This window comes from Mesoplodon mirus (assembly GCF_964341445.2).
Source record: "Mesoplodon mirus genome assembly, chromosome: 4".
Classification (NCBI taxonomy): Eukaryota; Metazoa; Chordata; class Mammalia; order Artiodactyla; family Ziphiidae; genus Mesoplodon; species Mesoplodon mirus.
Genome location: NC_138979.1, coordinates 43,292,326 through 43,309,190, shown reverse-complemented (window position 1 = coordinate 43,309,190; position 16,865 = coordinate 43,292,326). Strand labels below are relative to the sequence as shown.

General features: G+C 46.3%; 1 protein-coding gene across 3 annotated transcripts in view; it reads left to right on the top strand.

The window, feature by feature from the left end:
• GNB5 (G protein subunit beta 5) overlaps window positions 1-16,865 on the top strand; it is a 48,226-nt gene that overhangs the window by 17,710 nt on the left and 13,651 nt on the right. For all 3 annotated transcript variants that reach the window (XR_014293690.1, XR_014293691.1, XM_082617080.1), the window contains exons 4-7: window positions 1,553-1,629; window positions 7,752-7,884; window positions 13,605-13,748; window positions 15,546-15,637. Coding sequence is in view for 1 of the 3 variants with exons in the window: in XM_082617080.1 (XP_082473206.1) it covers window positions 1,553-1,629; window positions 7,752-7,884; window positions 13,605-13,748; window positions 15,546-15,637 (446 nt within the window). In the remaining 2 variants the exon portion in view is untranslated. The remainder of the gene's footprint in view (window positions 1-1,552; window positions 1,630-7,751; window positions 7,885-13,604; window positions 13,749-15,545; window positions 15,638-16,865) is intronic.

Here is a 16,865-nt window from a genome sequence, read left to right as displayed (position 1 = left end):
CAAGTCTGGCATAGGCATGTACTGCTCCAAGTGAGACCTAAGTTTAGACTTCTAATGAAACAGAAAGGCCAGGATCTATGTGTAGGTGCGCTTGCATGCCTGCATCGTGTTGGCATTTGCAGTAACAAGTACTGTATGTTAAATATGGACTCCAGTGTTTACTTAGAAAGAAAGCCTTCCTTTTCACTGTATAAAAAAGAAACCTATTATCTGTCTCAAATTGAACAGCGTCCTTATTCTGCATTATTGAACATGTTCAGTAAATGTCATAATAGGCAGTTGTTATACAACCTGCTCAAGGGGGCCCGGAACCATCTTGTAGAGCAGAGTCCGGAATGGTCAGGCCCCTGGGGAATAATAAAAATGACAATGTAACAATTTGCAGAGGGCTTTCCTATACATCACTCTGCCTCTCCCGAACTCCTCAGCATCTTCAGGGGTGGGGCTAGGGGGTTGCTTCTGTTTATGCCTTAGCATGGCGTAGAGCACACGCTGCCTGATGTCTGGGGAGCCATGGGGTTGCCACTTGTGGTCCCTGGCAGGGCCATAGTTATCACTTGTCAGCAAAGGGGCCGGGGTGCCCTGTGCTGAGAGTGGCCACTCATTCGTGGAAGTAGGTTATTCATGATGTCTGAAGGGCTACTACTCTGTGAGTGACAAAGAACTTTGACAGGCAGTATCAAGGCCCATGTCTCCCCACAAAAACACAGAGAATCATAACAGGAAAGAAGACCAGCACTTGAATGTACTTTACAAACCATCTAGACCCATCCTCTCCCTTCCCAGACGGAGTAGAATGAGGTAAGACAATGGCCAGCCTATGTGAGGCTGCACATCTCGCTGGTGTTAGAACCAGGTCCAGGGCCCATGGCTCCCATGGAAATAGGGCCACAGACTGAGAAGTTTTTGAATCATGCCTTAGTTGGTTATATGCATGCAGGAGAATACGGGTGACTCAGACCCCAGCCAGGAGCCGAGGACTTACACCTCCTCTGAATGCTTCCATTTTACAGGTTTCCTTTTCTCCCAGAGCACAACTCTAATTCCCCTCCCCAAGCCCACTCCCATTCCTACCTGCCCTGGAATGGTTTAAGACACACAGAGGACAAAGGCTCTTGTATACTCACTCACAGGTAAACAAACTTGTAACACACATATAAAGAGACATTCAAGAATATGTTTTTAAAATAGAGGGAATCTGAGTAAATAAGGTGAAGCATATACGTATGTGAAATGAAATTCAGACAGATCTTTCAAAGAAAATGAGCCCCAATATTCATTCAGAACAACAGGGGGAGTATAACAGTAAGAAAGAAGTAAGACGTTAAGGATATTCTTTTGCTAGTTGAGATTTTTAACTTTTAGAATGTATGACATAAAGTTTGGTTGATTATGGAGGATCGGAGTCTCCTCATCAGTCTCAGCCCAAACCACTGACCTTTGAAACTAGAAAGTAATTTGGTAGACGCTTCAGTGATTTTACTTGGTAAAAACTGACGTTTGCGTAGAAGTGCTCTCGTTCATTGCATGCATGGTGTGTGCTGTGTTGCAGGAGCACGCGGTCACAATGCCCTGCACGTGGGTGATGGCGTGTGCGTATGCCCCATCGGGATGTGCCATTGCATGCGGGTAAGTATGGGTGACACAGCAGCGTTTCACATGTCCTGTTGGCCATAAAATATTGTTCTATGACCTCTCTCCTGGAGGTCAGGTTAATATCTTTAGTCTCTACTTCCTTCAGAGGTGAGAACTCACAGGATGTGTCCCAAAACCTCCATCACAAATCACAATGTTAGACTGTCCAGTGGCCAAAACCCCAGGCAAAGACACTCCCAACAGGCAGGACATTCCAGGGCCTTAGAGATCACCTCCCAGTAGCGAAGGGCAAAGGCCAGACCTTCCATTAAGTAGGGTTAATTCTTCAGTACTCAGTAAGAATGATAAATACTCTACATTTAAAAAAACCCTCGGGTAGTATGTTTCTAATCGGGCATTAATTCTAGCAAATGCATAGAGTTGGATGGGTTATATAAATTTCTCAGTATTTGCTATTGAGATATCAGATGTCTAGCACCAAATTACAAAAAGGATACATTGGGTATATCCTTCTGTGATATATGATGAATATAATAATATAGCACACAATGTCTTCAACAGTAGTTCAGAAAATGATTCTGTAGGCTATTTCTTATTTTAACCCTCACTACATGAAACCCAGTGGAAGGATTTCCAGGAGGACAAGGGGACAGTCAGGGGTGAGAATAATTTTACAAGGCCCAGGTAGACAGCTTTTTTGGTGACACCCGGTGCAGAGAGAGTACAGAGTGGAGGAATGGCTGGTGCCTTAATCGCTGTCATCTCTGTATCCCGGGTCCTGGCATGTGGTAGATGGTCAAGGCCTGCATTGGCTGTCTCACAGGCTGATGTAAAAACCAAAGTAGAAGTTCAAGGTGTGAATATTTGGGAAAGCACTTTTTAAAATATCGGGAGTCCCATGGATGAGGAGAGAGAGCAGAAAAACTAAACTGAGAAAGACTGAGTCCTCATCTTAGATAAAAGCACCATCTGCCCTACTCACACCATGCTGCGATTCGTTTTGAGTTTCCAGTGATAATCTAACATAGTGTTTCCCAGCTATGGCTTTGTGACATCCCTGTAACTCCATTATCACACAGATCCACACCTATGTCGTATTCTCTAAATGTCGTTATAGGTGACAAAAGGGTGTTTTTCTCTTCATCTGCCTGACTACTGGGTCTATCTCTCAGTTGGTTCCAAACTTGAAAGCTAAAACTCCACCAGTATTTACACAATTCCCTTCTCAAAAAAATGTGTCAGTTGATTTTATATACATATGTGTATTTTTTATTTGAAGCCATATCACCAAGAAGGCTTCATTCAGGTATTGTACACTTGCTATGAGCACCTGTGTGCAAGGCACTGGACTGGGTGTCCTAGGGAAATTCAAAGATGAATAAAACATAGTACCTGCCTCCAAGCAAGAATATAAAAATAACAATAATGACCACTTACTGAGCCTCTGTCATGCGTCAAGGGCCATTCTGAACTCTATGTTATCTTCACAACAGCCCCTTGTGAAAGGTGGGTGGGATCCACTCCATTTTATAGTTAAGAACACTGAGGCTTAGAGAGGCTAAAAAACATAACAAAGATCACAAAATGAGTTAGGTACTAAAGCAGAGATACATTACCAAATGCATCACATTGCAAAACCTTTCTGCTTCTCATAGCAATGCAAATAAACCCAAGTGTGAGTGAGTATCCCGACAGAGCTACAGAAATTACTCTGAGGCTTCAGAATAGGAGAACATGTTTCACCTTGAGAGTCAGGGAAGCCCATAGTCTGAAGCATGCTGGTTCATTGTCACAGCCAAGTGCAAATCGTTCTCACTCACACCATCTATAAACGTGCTGCCAAAGCTAGTTACTTGTAAGAGACTACCCAAGTCTACACCTGCACCTCCAAGCAGTTGGAAAGGCAAAGGGGTCCCCTAGGTTCCCCAGGGCCTCAGAAGGGAGTGCCCCTCCTAAATGTCATTCCCCACTAAATGGAAGCAGAGCTCCTTGGAGTAAGACTGATTGTAGGTCTAGGGCAGGAAAAGAGTAAAGTGAACCTAGGATATTTTCTTGTTCCAGAAAGCAAGGGAACACTCAAGTCATATTAATGGAATCTTATCAAACAGAAACAGGAGCCTCTTGAAGGGCCCCCCGCCAACTTTCCAAATTGGGATAATTTTAGCATCACATGGAATAATGGTAGTAATGTATCATAACCCAGTTGAAGAGAAAAAAGAATCCATGGGTGTGCAGTGATACTGGGAGGAGGAGGGATTGGATTTGTCTTTACAGAAAAATATCAGCTAATAAATGCAGAAAGAATTATCAAATTAGAGGATCACTATTTTGTACCATAAAGTAATATTTTATTCAAACAAGGATAATCATGCTAAAGCCATTGTATGATGGTTGTTGGGAACAGGATATTAACATGACCTAAAGGTGTCACACCACAGTTATTATTACAGGCATACCTTGGAAATATTGCAGGTTTGGTTCCAGACCATTGGAATAGAGCAAATATCACAATGAAGTGAGTCACACGAATTTTTTGGTTTCCTAGTGCGTATAAAAGTGATGTTTACACTATACTATAGTCTTAGTGTGCAGTAGCATTATGTCTAAAAAAATGTATATACCTTAATTTAAAAATGCTTTATTGCTAAAAAATACTAACCATCAACTGAGCCTTCAATGAGTCTTAATCTTTTTGCTGGTGGAGGGTCTTGCCTCAGTGTTGATGGCTGCTGACTGAGCAGGATGGTGTTTGCTGAAGGCTGGGGTGCCTGTGGATGTTTCTTAAAGTAAGACAGCAGTGAAGTTTGTTGTATAGATTGAGTCTTCCTTTCACCAACAATTTCTCTGTCACATGCAGTGCTGTTTGATAGCATTATAGCCACAGTAGAACTTCTTTCAAAATTGGAGTCCATCCTCGCAAAACTTGCCACTGCTTTATCAACTAAGTCTATTAATATTCTAAATCCTTTGTTGTCATTTCAACCACCTCCACGGAGTAGATTCCATCTTAGGAAACCACTTTCATTGCTCATCCGTAAGAAGCAACTCCTCATTCATTCAAGTTTTATCATGAGATTGCAGCAATTCAGTCGCACCTTCAGGCTCCACTTCTCAGTCTAGTTCTCTTGCTGTTTTCACCATATCTGCAGTTACTTCCTCCACTGAAGTCTTGAACCCCTTACTGAAGTCTTAAACCCTTCAAAGTCATCCACGAGGGTTGAAATCAACTTCTTCCAAACTCGTTTTAATGTTGATATTTTGACCTCTTCTGATGAATCACAAATGGTCTTAATGGCATCTAGAATGGGGAATCCTTTCCAAAGGTTTTCAGCTTACTCTGCCCAGATCCATCAGAGGAATCCTGTCTATGGCAGTTATAGCCTTGCGAACCGTATTTCTTAAAGAATGACTTGAAAATCAAAATTTCTCCTTGAACCATGGGCTGCAGAATGGATGTTGTGTTAACAGGCATGAGGACAGCATGAATCTTGTGTACATCTCCATTAGAGCTCTTGGGTGACTGGGTGCATTGTCCATGAGCAGTAATATTTTGAAAGGAATCTTTTTTTCTGAGCAGTAGTTCTCAACAGTGGGATTAAAATACTCAGTAAACCATGTTGTAAACAGATGTGTTGTCACCCAGGCTTTATTGTTCCACTTATAAAGCACAGGCAGAGTAGATTTAGTATAATTCTTAAGGGTCCTAAGATTTGGGGAATGGTAAATGAGCATCGGCTTCAACTTAAAGTCACCAGCTGCATTGACCCCTAACAAGAGAGTCAGCCTGCCTTTTGAAGCTTTGAAGCCAGACGTTGACTTTTCCTCTCTAGCTGTGAAAGTCCTAGATAACATTTTCTCCCAATATAAGGCTCATTTGTCTACATTAAAAATCTGTTGTTTAGTGTACCACCTTCATTAATTATCTTAGCTAGATCTTCAGGATAACTTGCTGCAGCTTCTACATCAGCCCTTGCTGCTTCACCTTGCACTCATGTTATGGACAGCAGCTTCTTTTCTTAAACCTCATGAACCACCTCTACTAGCTTCAGACTTTTCTTCTGCAGCTTCCTCACCTCTCTCAGCCATCACAGAATTGAAGAGAGTCAGGGTCTTGCTCTGGATTAGTCTTTGGCTTAAGGGGATGTTGTGGCTGGTTTCATCTGTCCAGACCACTAACACTTTCTTCCTTTCAGCAATGAGGCTGTTCTGCTTTCTTATTCATGTGTTCCCTGGAGCGGCAAGTTTAATTTCCTTCAAGAACTTCTCCTTTGCTTTCACAGCCTGGCTGTTTTGCACAAGAGGCCTAGCTTTCAGCCTGTCTTGGCTTTCAACATGCCTTCCTCACTAAGCTTAGTCATTTCTGGCTTTTTATTTAAAATGAGAGGCATGCAGCTCTTCCTTTCACTTGAATGCTTGGATGCTATTGTAGGGTTATTAATTGGCCTAATTTCAGTATTGTTGTGCCCTAGGGAATAGGGAGGCCTGGGGAGAGAGAGAAGAACGGCTGGTCAGTTGGAGCAGTCAGAACACACACAGCATTTATCGCTTAAGTTCACCATCTTATATGGGCATGGTTCATGGTGCCTCAAAACCATTACAATAGTAACAGCAGGGGCTTCCCTGGTGGCGCAGTGGTTGAGAGTCCGCCTGCCGATGCAGGGGACACAGGTTCGTGTCCCGGTCCTGGAAGATCACACATGCTGTGGAGCGGCTGGGCCCGTGAGCCATGGCCGCTGAGCCTGCGCGTCTGGAGCCTGTGCTCCGCAACGGGAGAGGCCACTGCAGTGAGAGGCCCGCGTACCACACACACAAAAAAAGTAACAGCAAAGATTACTGATCACAGATCACCATAACAAATATAATAATAATGAAAAAGTTTGAAATATTTTGAGAATTACCAAAATGTAACACAGAGACACAGAGTGAGCAAATGCTGTTGGAAAAATAACACCAATAGACTTGCCTGATGCCAGGTTGCCACAAGCATTCAATTTGTAAAAATGCAATAAAGCAAAGCGCAATAAAACAAAATATGCTTGTAATTACAAACAAATCCCCCTTACCATGGAGAGATCTGGTGGTCCCCACTTTGATCAAGTAATCAAAGTTGGCATCACCAATCTTGACACAAGAGACATTGCAAGCCTCCTAAAGTGAAGCAGTAAGAAAGAAATACCACAATATCACCTTTATATATCACATATTATTTCTAAAAATGTTATACTTGAGGGACTTCCCTGGTGGTGCAGTGGTTAAGAATCCGCCTGCCAATGCAGGGGACACGGGTTTGAACCCTGGTCCGGGAAGATCCCACATGCCGCGGAGCAGCTAAGCCCGTGAGCCACAACTACTGAAGCCCATACACCTAGAGCCCATGCTCTGCAACGAAGAGAAGCCACTGCAATGAGAAGCCCACGCACTGCAACTAAGAGTAACCCCCGCTCGCCGCAACTGGAGAAAGCCCATGCACAGTGCTGAAGACCCAACACAACCAAAAATAAGTAAAATAAAATAAATTTATAAAAAAATGTTATACTTAAATATAACCATTAAGAAACAACATGACAAATCCAGACTGTGTGACATTCTGTAGGACAACTGACCTAAGTTCTCTCATTATAAACAACCAAAACAATGTGTGTGTTCTCCATTAAAAGTTCTAAAAAAGATATAAAAACAGAATGTAATGTGTGGATCTAAATGGGCCCTGGATCCTGGAGACAGTTGGGAAAGACTGAATATGGATGGCTTATTAAACGGTGTTATGGAATTTTTGCTTTCGCAGATGTGATAATGAGTTAGTGATTATAGAATATGTTCTTATTTTTAGGAGATGTAAATTTGCAAATTGAAGTATTTAGAAGTAATGTGTCATGTCTGCCACTTGTATTCAGATGGTTCAGAATTTGCTCCCACAAGTATGGCAAAATGTTAAGTTAGTGAATGTATGTGAAGAGATCTGGGTGTTCATTGTACTATTTTCTCTTTCAATTTTACTGTACATTTGAAAATCTTCAAAGTAAAAGCTGAGGGAAAGGTTACAGCATATGATACTGCCAAAGGAAAACAATTTGAAAAGTTTGTGTGAATGAGAAAGCATACACATATTCTACTGCCCTGTATTAACATTTGACACTTCTGTCTTTCCATGCTAGTGGTTTGGATAATAAGTGTTCTGTGTATCCGCTGACGTTTGACAAAAATGAAAACATGGCTGCCAAAAAGAAGTCTGTTGCTATGCACACCAACTACCTGTCGGCCTGCAGCTTTACCAACTCTGACATGCAGGTAAATAAGAGGATGCATGATGACAGGCCAGCCTGCTGGGGAGCAGGGTTGGTCGTGGAGAGCTAAAGTGGAGTTGCAGGCGAGGAAGCTGTTCTGGTGTCCCTCTTCACAGGATGCTGTGTGCACTCCAGTTGGCTCTAAGAGGAAGCTTCTGTTGTTTTTCATATATATGTGTATATGTGTGTATATGTATATATGTTTATATGTGTGTGTGTGTGTATATGTGTATATATGTGTGTATGTGTACATGTGTATATGTGTGTATGTGTGTGTGTATATGTGTATATGTGTGTTTGTTTATAATGTGTATATATGTGTGTGTATGTGTGTATATGCGTATATTTTTGGGGGGGGGGGCGTGCCACTCAGCTTGTGGGATCTCAATTCCCCTACCAGGGATTGAACCCAGGCCATGGCAGTGAAAGGGCCGAATCCTAACCACTAGACCACCAAGGAATTCCTGGTTATATTGTTATTTTTAATAAAATCAGAAATGGGGAAAGTCAGGGCTGTTGACTGTTGGTAGAGATGAGATGAACTCCATGCCATATTGAACATCCTCCTCTAATTGACTTGGTGGGGGTGGGAGTGGGTCAAGGAACCTTCTGGGGTGGTGGAAATTGCTGTCTGGGTCAGAGGTGGTTCCAAGGTGCTTCCGTATGTAAAACTTCACAGGGTGCTGACTTTCAGAGTTGCGCACGTGACACGCCTCATCGTACCTATTTTACACTCCCGTTTTAACACATTCGAAAAGAAAAAGCATCAGAGGGTAAACCTGTGCCCTACTATGAACAAGCCACAAAGTGGAGACAATCCAACTTCAACGCTTTGGCTACGTTTTCTCTCACAAGTCCTAAAGCATCCTATCGTGTCTCTGTCACATCTCTCCAGAAAACCTGCACAGATGCCACCACCAGATACCAGGGGTGACTGAATAGCAGGGGAAGCTGGGAGCTCAGAGCAGGAGTAGGGGGTCGTAAACGTGCTGCAGGGGCCACCCTGGAGGACGAGTGTGTTGCCAGTGAGGTGGAGGGGAGCACTGTAGGAGGCAGGTGGCCCGAGAGGTGGGCAGGGCCCGATCACAGGGTGCCCTGAGTGGTGGGGCTGACCCTACAAATGGCAGGGAGCCATTGCTGGGGCTGGGGCAGATTGGGTTTGTTTGAAGGAGGAGACTGAGTCAGATTAAAGGCCACTCTGGCTTCAGCTGACTGATGTCAGCGGTGGGGGGTGGGGGGTGGCAAGCATAGTGACAAGGAGACCCGGGAATGGGTAATGGTCTCACTGCTGACTGGAGGGCTGTTCGGACTTAGAGGGCAGCGTTTACACCTGTTATTTGTGACCAGGGGTCTTGCAGGCCTGTGCAGTAGAGAGTGCTGTTGCCCTGGCTGCTGCAGTGGCCAGATCGGATGTCTTTGGGCCTGAGGGGCAGCCAAAGCAGCCGAGGATGTTTAGTCTCCTGTTCTGGATGGTGAATCCTAAACAAGGTTTTATTATTCTCTGTGTTTTGTTTTTCTCACTTGCAAGTGAGGATCATAGTAAATTCCTCCCTCATGAGGTTTTCTGAGGATTAAATGAGATGATCCATCTCAAATACTTAGTAAATATCAATAAACATTAGCTCTTATTGTTCTGTTATTTGTATTAACACAAAGCTTCATGGGTGATTCAGATGCATAGCCTAGTTTGGGTACCACTGAACTCATGAACTAAGCTTCCTTCCAGCTCTGGGATCTAAGATGAAAAACAAAAACCTCAAGAAGCTGGTATAAGACCTACAGATTCTCTACATTCCAGAATAAGTGAATGACAATGAGTTAGAGGATCTGTTTAGTGCATTTATCATAATGAATGTTTGGTTTATAAAATTTATTTTTACTTACATTGTAATGAAGATCACAAATATTTAAAATATTTTTTAAATATTAAGAATTTACTGTTAACTTTTAAAAACTATTCATTTCTTTGAAGAGTATGGTGTGGAAAATTCCCATTAAAGAGCTAGACCGAGGGACTCATTTCAGGCAGTCATTTGTTTGGACCTGATGTCCCAAAAAAGATTGGCATTTACTGGCCCTCTTGCAAATGTTAGGACAGGACTGGGGTGGAACATCCACTAGTGGGTGTGGCCAGCAGAGATTGGAGGGAATTATAGCACATCACAAAATACAAGTTCTCAAATTAAGACACGGTCCAAGTCTTGTGTGTTCCTAAGCTGCTTTTACCAGCCTGAGTCCTCTTGTCAGATGTACACAGGCCTATTAAGGGAGGTCGAGGCCAGAGGGAGTCCCATGGGCAGCTGCATGGGCTTTGCAGCCTGGAGAGTCTCCAAATTTGAGAGCTGCCTGCAAGTGGGGGCTTTGAGGAGGGCCTTGGGGCCCACACCCAAGAAGCCTGAGAACTCCGGAACTCAGCCAGCTCTTTCTCCATGGAGGGGCCTCTCCTGGCTGCAAGAAGATCCTAGGCCTCCCAGACTGCTGGCAGGAACCCATTCACAAGACGGTGTGGCCAGCAGGTGCAAGGCCATGGTGGGAATGGATTCTTTCCTTGTAATATGTCCCCTCCCTGCAAGAAAAAGAAGATTCTTTTACAAGTGCTAGGCCTAGCATGCGAGAGGGAAGGGAAGAGAGGGGGAAGGAGGGAGAGGATGAGAGGAGACCACCAGCACGTGGAAACTAGAGGTGCAGCACAGTCAGTGGGTACACTGAGTGCTGGCAGTCCTGTAAGGCCTACTTCCTGTTTTCTTTCCTCAGCCATCAGTAATCTCCACCCACAGAGGGCTCTGTTGTGGGCACTTACACTGCAAGAGCCCCTTCCCACACCGTCTTATCATCTTGTCCAGCCCCTGTGAGCAGCAGGAAGGTGGGGCGTAGGGAGGCTCTGCTTGCCAGGGCTTAACCCATGTGGGTCCCCCCATGGCTGCTCAGAACCATGCTGGCTCCAGGGCTCTGCGATACCATCAGCTGGGTCTTTGAGGCCTTGAGCGCTGGATCCCCACTGCCTTTCTCCCAATTGCACTAGAGCCCAAGCCTCACACACACTGGCAGCAACAAAATTTAAAACCCTAGTTCTGGCCGCCACGCCTTTCCCCAGGCACCCCAGTGTTCTTCTTCATGCATGGGCCAGCCTTTGTACTTGAAACTATCCAGAGTCTGCTTGAGGGACAGCTGCACTGACCTCAGACAGATTTTCCTAAAATATACCCTTGATTTGGTCGTTCTGCTCAGAAGCTTTCCACAGGTCCCTCTTGCCTACGGGCTAAAGTCCTCACTCTGTACCCAGGCACACCTTTCATTCACTGCACAGGTGCGCCTTCACCTCAGCTCGCTCTGCTCTCCTCCCCTTCCTTAGTGAGTGGCCAGCTCTCACTCCTCCTCTGAGATCAGCTCACATGTTGCCAAAGTGGGTTTGGTGTCCCTCTCACAGACCTACCTGTATCTCAGCACTTCTCACTCTATCGTAAGTGATCATTGTCTTGTCTGCCAAAACCATCAGGAACACCTGCCACCCAGCAATGCTAAGTTTATTAGACCTACTGCAGCAAGGGAGAACCCCAACTTGACAGAATCGCTATACCTTCTCAAAATGAAGAAACTGGGGAAGGGTCCTGAGAGGGTTTCAGGGTCCAGGGTGAGTGGTCCAACCTCGCCATGGTTGCAGACCCTGAATCGCAGTTCTCTGCTGATCCTGAATAAACCCATCTTTGCTGGAGAAATACCTGGCAGTCTGTTTGTTTCAGGTCAACAGCTTGCTCACCAGGACTTGCTTTAAGACCCTTACCTCGCTGGGTTTACCAACCCTAAGCTATTATGTCATAACTAGTTTTCCACCTTAAAAGACCCACCTTAAAATGGGAGGGCACACACCTTGGCAGCGGTCGTGGAGGAAACCGGCGAGGCTTCCAGAAAGAGCTGGTGAGCAAGCTGCTGTCCCTGTGCTTTTTTTGCCTGCAACCATAGTGAGTGGACCATGGCGAGGCATGTGCAAGTCCCCACACAGCAAGGCAAGGAGGACCCTTTTACAGAGTGGAAAAGGAAGTTGGGAGGATTAAACAGAGTTCATGGCTTTTCTTTTTTAAATTTAATTAATTAATTTATTTTTGGCTGTGTTGGGTCTTTGTTGCTGCACGTGGGCTTTCTCTAGTTGTGGTGAGCGGGGACTACTCTTCATTGTGGTGCGTGGGCTTCTCATTGCGGTGGCTTCTCTTGTTGCGGAGCACCAGCTCTAGGCTCGTGGGCTCAGTAGTCGTGACTTGCAGGCTCTAGTGCACAGGCTCAGTAGTCGTGGTGCATGGGCTTAGTTGCTCCATGCATGTGGGATCTTCCCGGACCAGGGATCGAACCTGTGCCCTCTGCATTGGGAGGTGGATTCTTAACCACTGCGCCACCAGGGCAGCTCGAGTCCATTGCTTTTCATTGGCTGAATCCTTGCCAGGAAAGAAGAGAAGTCTGTCTTCTTCCTGTTGGTCTCTATCATCACAGGACATGAGAGCTCCCCCGTCTGGTCTCCCACTGTATTTAATTGAGGCTTCTGTTTCATTAATTTTTTACAAAGCTATTAGTCTTGATAAGTAAGCTTAGTTGGTTCACAGTTTGTTTGTTTGTTTGTTTTCGGTACACGGGCCTCTCACTGTTGTGGCCTCTCCCGTTGCAGAGCACAGGCTCTGGACGCGCAGGCTCAGCGGCCATGGCTCACGGGCCCAGGCGCTCCGCGGCATGTGGGATCTTCCCGGACCGGGACACAAACCCACGTCCCCTGCATTGGCAGGCAGACTCTCAACCACTGCGCCACCAGGGAAGCCCTGGTTCAGTTTTATCTTGCAGGAGCAGTTATTTCCTGGAGCGGGCAGCTAGGTTATTTTTACTTGGCTTCTCAATATTGTCTAACGCAGCACCGGGAAGTGTGCCTGGCCCTGGAATTGATTAACGTAGGGACAGGGATTTTGGTGGGTTTCAGTCCTTCCTGACAATCCTGTTAACCAGGTTCCAGGAGAGCAGAGACCAAGACACAGTCTTTCTGCAAACCCTGACGCCTAGTGGAGGGCCTGGACGTGGTCAGCACACGGCAGATGCTGGTGGGCCCTGTGTGTCTGTCAGCACCACTCAGTGGCCCAGGGAGCCTCTGGGTGATCCAGCTACAGGAGAATGTGTTTAGCAAAATCCTGCTCCAGGTGGGTCCCGGCAAGCAGCATCAGCATCACCTGGGAGTTCGTGGGAAATACAGAATCTCAGGCCCCACCCCAGGCTCTCTATTAGCAGCTGAGTGTGGGGTTGCACATTAATGTCTGGGAAGCACAACGCTGGGCTTGGCTGCTTGTGGGAGCCGCTTGAGGTTCTGTTAAGCAAACGTTCACAGAGCACTTCCTACGTGCCAGGCAGGTATAGAGCCCCGCAGGTACCGCAGGGAGACCTCTGGGTTTCATACTCTGCAGGAGGACAGGCACATAAACAGCTCAAGGACAGCGAGGGTGTCAAAAATGAACTGTTTCTTTCTCAGTACCAGAGAAAGAGTTCTGTGCTTGAGTCCAGATTTAGCAGGTGTGTGTGTGTGTGTGTGTGTGTGTGTGTGTGAGTCCAGATTTAGCAGGTGTGTGTGTGTGTGTGTGTGTGTGTGTGTGTGTGTAAGGAGCCTCCTCTTCCCCGTGGAACTGTAAGCATCTGCTTGGCTTCCCCTGACAGGGACATTAATGACAGCCACACCCTTCCTGTCCTTTCCTGCGGCAGATCCTGACAGCGAGTGGCGATGGCACGTGTGCCCTGTGGGACGTGGAGAGCGGGCAGCTGCTGCAGAGCTTCCATGGGCACGGGGCCGACGTGCTCTGCTTGGACCTGGCTCCCTCAGAAACCGGGAACACCTTCGTGTCTGGGGTAAAGACCCAAGGAAGATCTCCGGGGGGTCCTTTGTCCACTAGGGAGGCTCATGGTGGCACTTCCTGTTAATTTGTGGGACTAGGCTGGACACTTCCCTGGATAGGGCTGAGATTCCTTAAAGAAGTAGCAGAGAGTTAGCATCTGAGAGCTTTAGAGACAGTCGCTAGGCACCAGGACGCTCAGGTGGCAGTGGTGGCAAGGCATCGCCGTGGTGTGATCAGAGCTTTGACACTGGTGGGACACTCTTCCGCCCCACCCCTGCCAGTCACCAGCCCCTCCCACTCTCAGGCACAGGGAGCAGTGTATCTGAAGGCTACGAGTCGGACAGGCAGGCCACCATGGCTTAGGAGCACCAGATGAGGAGCCAGGACACCTGGGACCCACGTTTGCTACCTGACTCTACATTTTATCCTCTGTAAATTGGGCATAAGGCACGATAGCATTTGCCCCCCACCTTCCCCAGGATATTGTGAGCAGTAGAGGGAAGAGTTTACAGTGTGTTATGCAGAGAGGCACGTATTTCTATGGACACCTGGGAATAAGAATGGAGAACTGAGGTGGCTGGCCTGACCCCTGGGTCCTGTCTCATCTCGCTCAGGAGACAGTGATGAGAGAGGACAGAGGTGCAAACGCTATCTAATGATGTTTGCTCCGAGCTGCCCACATCTTAGTCCTGGGCCTAAGGTGAGGGCTGTGAGGCCTCTAGTTGGCAGGGACCCTGATTTTCTTCTTGGGTGTTTGGCCCTATCTGTGTACATTTCATTCTTGTGTCTTTGTATAACTGTATTTATCCCTACTCAACTACACTGTTTTTTCAAATTGTTGATATCATTGTGGATTGTATTGTCTCTTTCAGAGTATTAAACTCCATCTGATTTAGGGTCCTGTAACGATTTGAAGAGACTCGCTGATTCCTTTGTCCACAATCTCAGTAAAGATGCTTGGAGTACTCAACTCCCATAGCAGGTCTTTCTGAGACATCAGTTATGGCACCTCATCCATCCTTTCCTCTGAGTTGAAACCAACAACTTGGACACTAATTTTAATCCATTACTCCTTCTGTTTGACCTTTGAGAGTCTAATTATACTGCTCATGCTTGATCACAGAAAGCTCTGCAGGAATTTATGAAAATGCTCCCGGAAGCAGGATAGTATGTGAAAGCCTAGTGTTTATGATTCTCTGGGTCATGGTAGCAACCCAGACAAGGTTCACTTTACAGGTGTTGAGGCAGAAGTCCAGGGAGGTGACTTGCCTGAGCCACCCAGCTGACTGCAGGCAACACCCTGACTAGGCTGCTGGGGTGCAGCTGGCCCAGGGGCACCCGGCTCTCCACCTGTGCTCAGGCTGCCCCACACACCTGAGACAAAGCTGGGAGGTCCCACCACACCCACTGTCCACCTGCCCTCCTCCCCTCTGGGCTTATAGTGGCAGAGATAAAGAGGAGGGGGAAAGGGAGGGAAAAGTGAAGAGACATGCCCAGGAGGAAGGGGAGAAGGAGGCTCTGGAGAGTTTGCAGCCCCTCAGAAAGGTGGGAGAGAAGAAAACATGCTTAAAAGGGGGCTGGGTGCCTTCCCTTGCTCGTCACCCTGACCCCAAGCCCAAGACCTCACTCTGGCCGTGTGAGGGCTTATCAGTTGAGGAAAGTGGCCTTAGGTAAAGCTAGTGCCAGAAAAGCATATTGTCAGCCATTTACTAATGGGAACTAAAAGGTCTCTGTGACATAACCAGAACTCATGCCTGTCTGTAGACATTCCTTGCATTGTACATAACTCTGGGTAACTTTCCGTTTGTAGGGATGTGACAAGAAAGCCATGGTGTGGGACATGCGCTCCGGACAGTGCGTGCAGGCCTTTGAAACACACGAATCTGACATCAACAGCGTCCGGTCAGTGAGTGAAATGTTCACGTTGCTCCTCTGTCCTCCCAGTGTTCCCCGGCCTGGGCTAGCGCTTAGCCTCTAGGCTCAAGTTACTTGGCTGAGAGAGGCTTTTCCAGCAATAATGGCTGATTTGTGGTGGGACTGAACAGCACTCCCGATTTCTTGGAGAATTTTAATATAATTGCACTAGGGGCAATGGATATTATCCTGTCTAGGTCAAGTCAGTGTTTCTCATTCATTCATTCAACAAATGTTTATTAAGTCCTTATCTGCTAGACATTATTCCAGAAACTGGGAGTACTGTTTTGAACAAGACAACATCTCTCCTGTCCTATGGAAGACAAAGCACAGATAAATGTGCTATTTAAGTACTGCTAAGTGCTAAGAAAAAGTAAAACAGGGAACTGTGGTAAGATGGGTTATTTCTTTGAATGGTCAAGGCCTCTCTGAGAAATTGATGTTTAAATTGAGACCAGGATAATGAAGGAGCCAGGCTTGCAAAGAGCTGGGGGAAGATCAGGGAGGTGAGATGTTCAGGGACCTAACAAAAGGCCAGGTCACCACTAGCGAGTCCTGAGTTGGGGAGGTGGCTAGCATGATCCATGTTTTGCCTTTAAAAGATCGCTCTGGATGCTGTATGGAGAATGGATTGTAGGGGAGCAAGAATGGAAGTATGACGGCCAGTTAGAAGGTTGTTGTGTGAGTCTGAGAATGAAATGATGGTGGCTGAAACTAAAGAAGGCACACAGGGAGGACAGAAATGTCTAGAATTGGGAAGGATTTGAGATTTTACCCTAGCTGCAAGCTATGAAGTAAGGCTGCCACAGATTCGTGGATGCTGCTAGAAGGCATGAGACTCCTGGGTTAGAGATGAAGGATAGTTGGTTACTCATAGTGATGGCAGTAGCTGGGGTATCAGCATTTTTGTGCTGGTTACCTAAGCCCCAATTCTACAGGGTCACATGAAAAGGGCCAAATGACACCTGCCCAGGCAAAGGGCTGCATTACAGGAGAAGAGCCCTGAGCTTAGGGAACCTGAATCTTTTATAAGGGGCAGTAAGCACTGATCCATTTGCTAAGACAGGGAGGGTTGGAAGCAGTGCAGGGAGAAGGCAGTGGTTGCACATGAATTCTGGAGCTCTGTCTTGGGCTAGCTAAGTCTGAGATGCTGTTATACGACCAAGTGGGAATGTCAAGTAGGTAGCAGGAGCTGTGAACCGGATTCCAAGAGAGA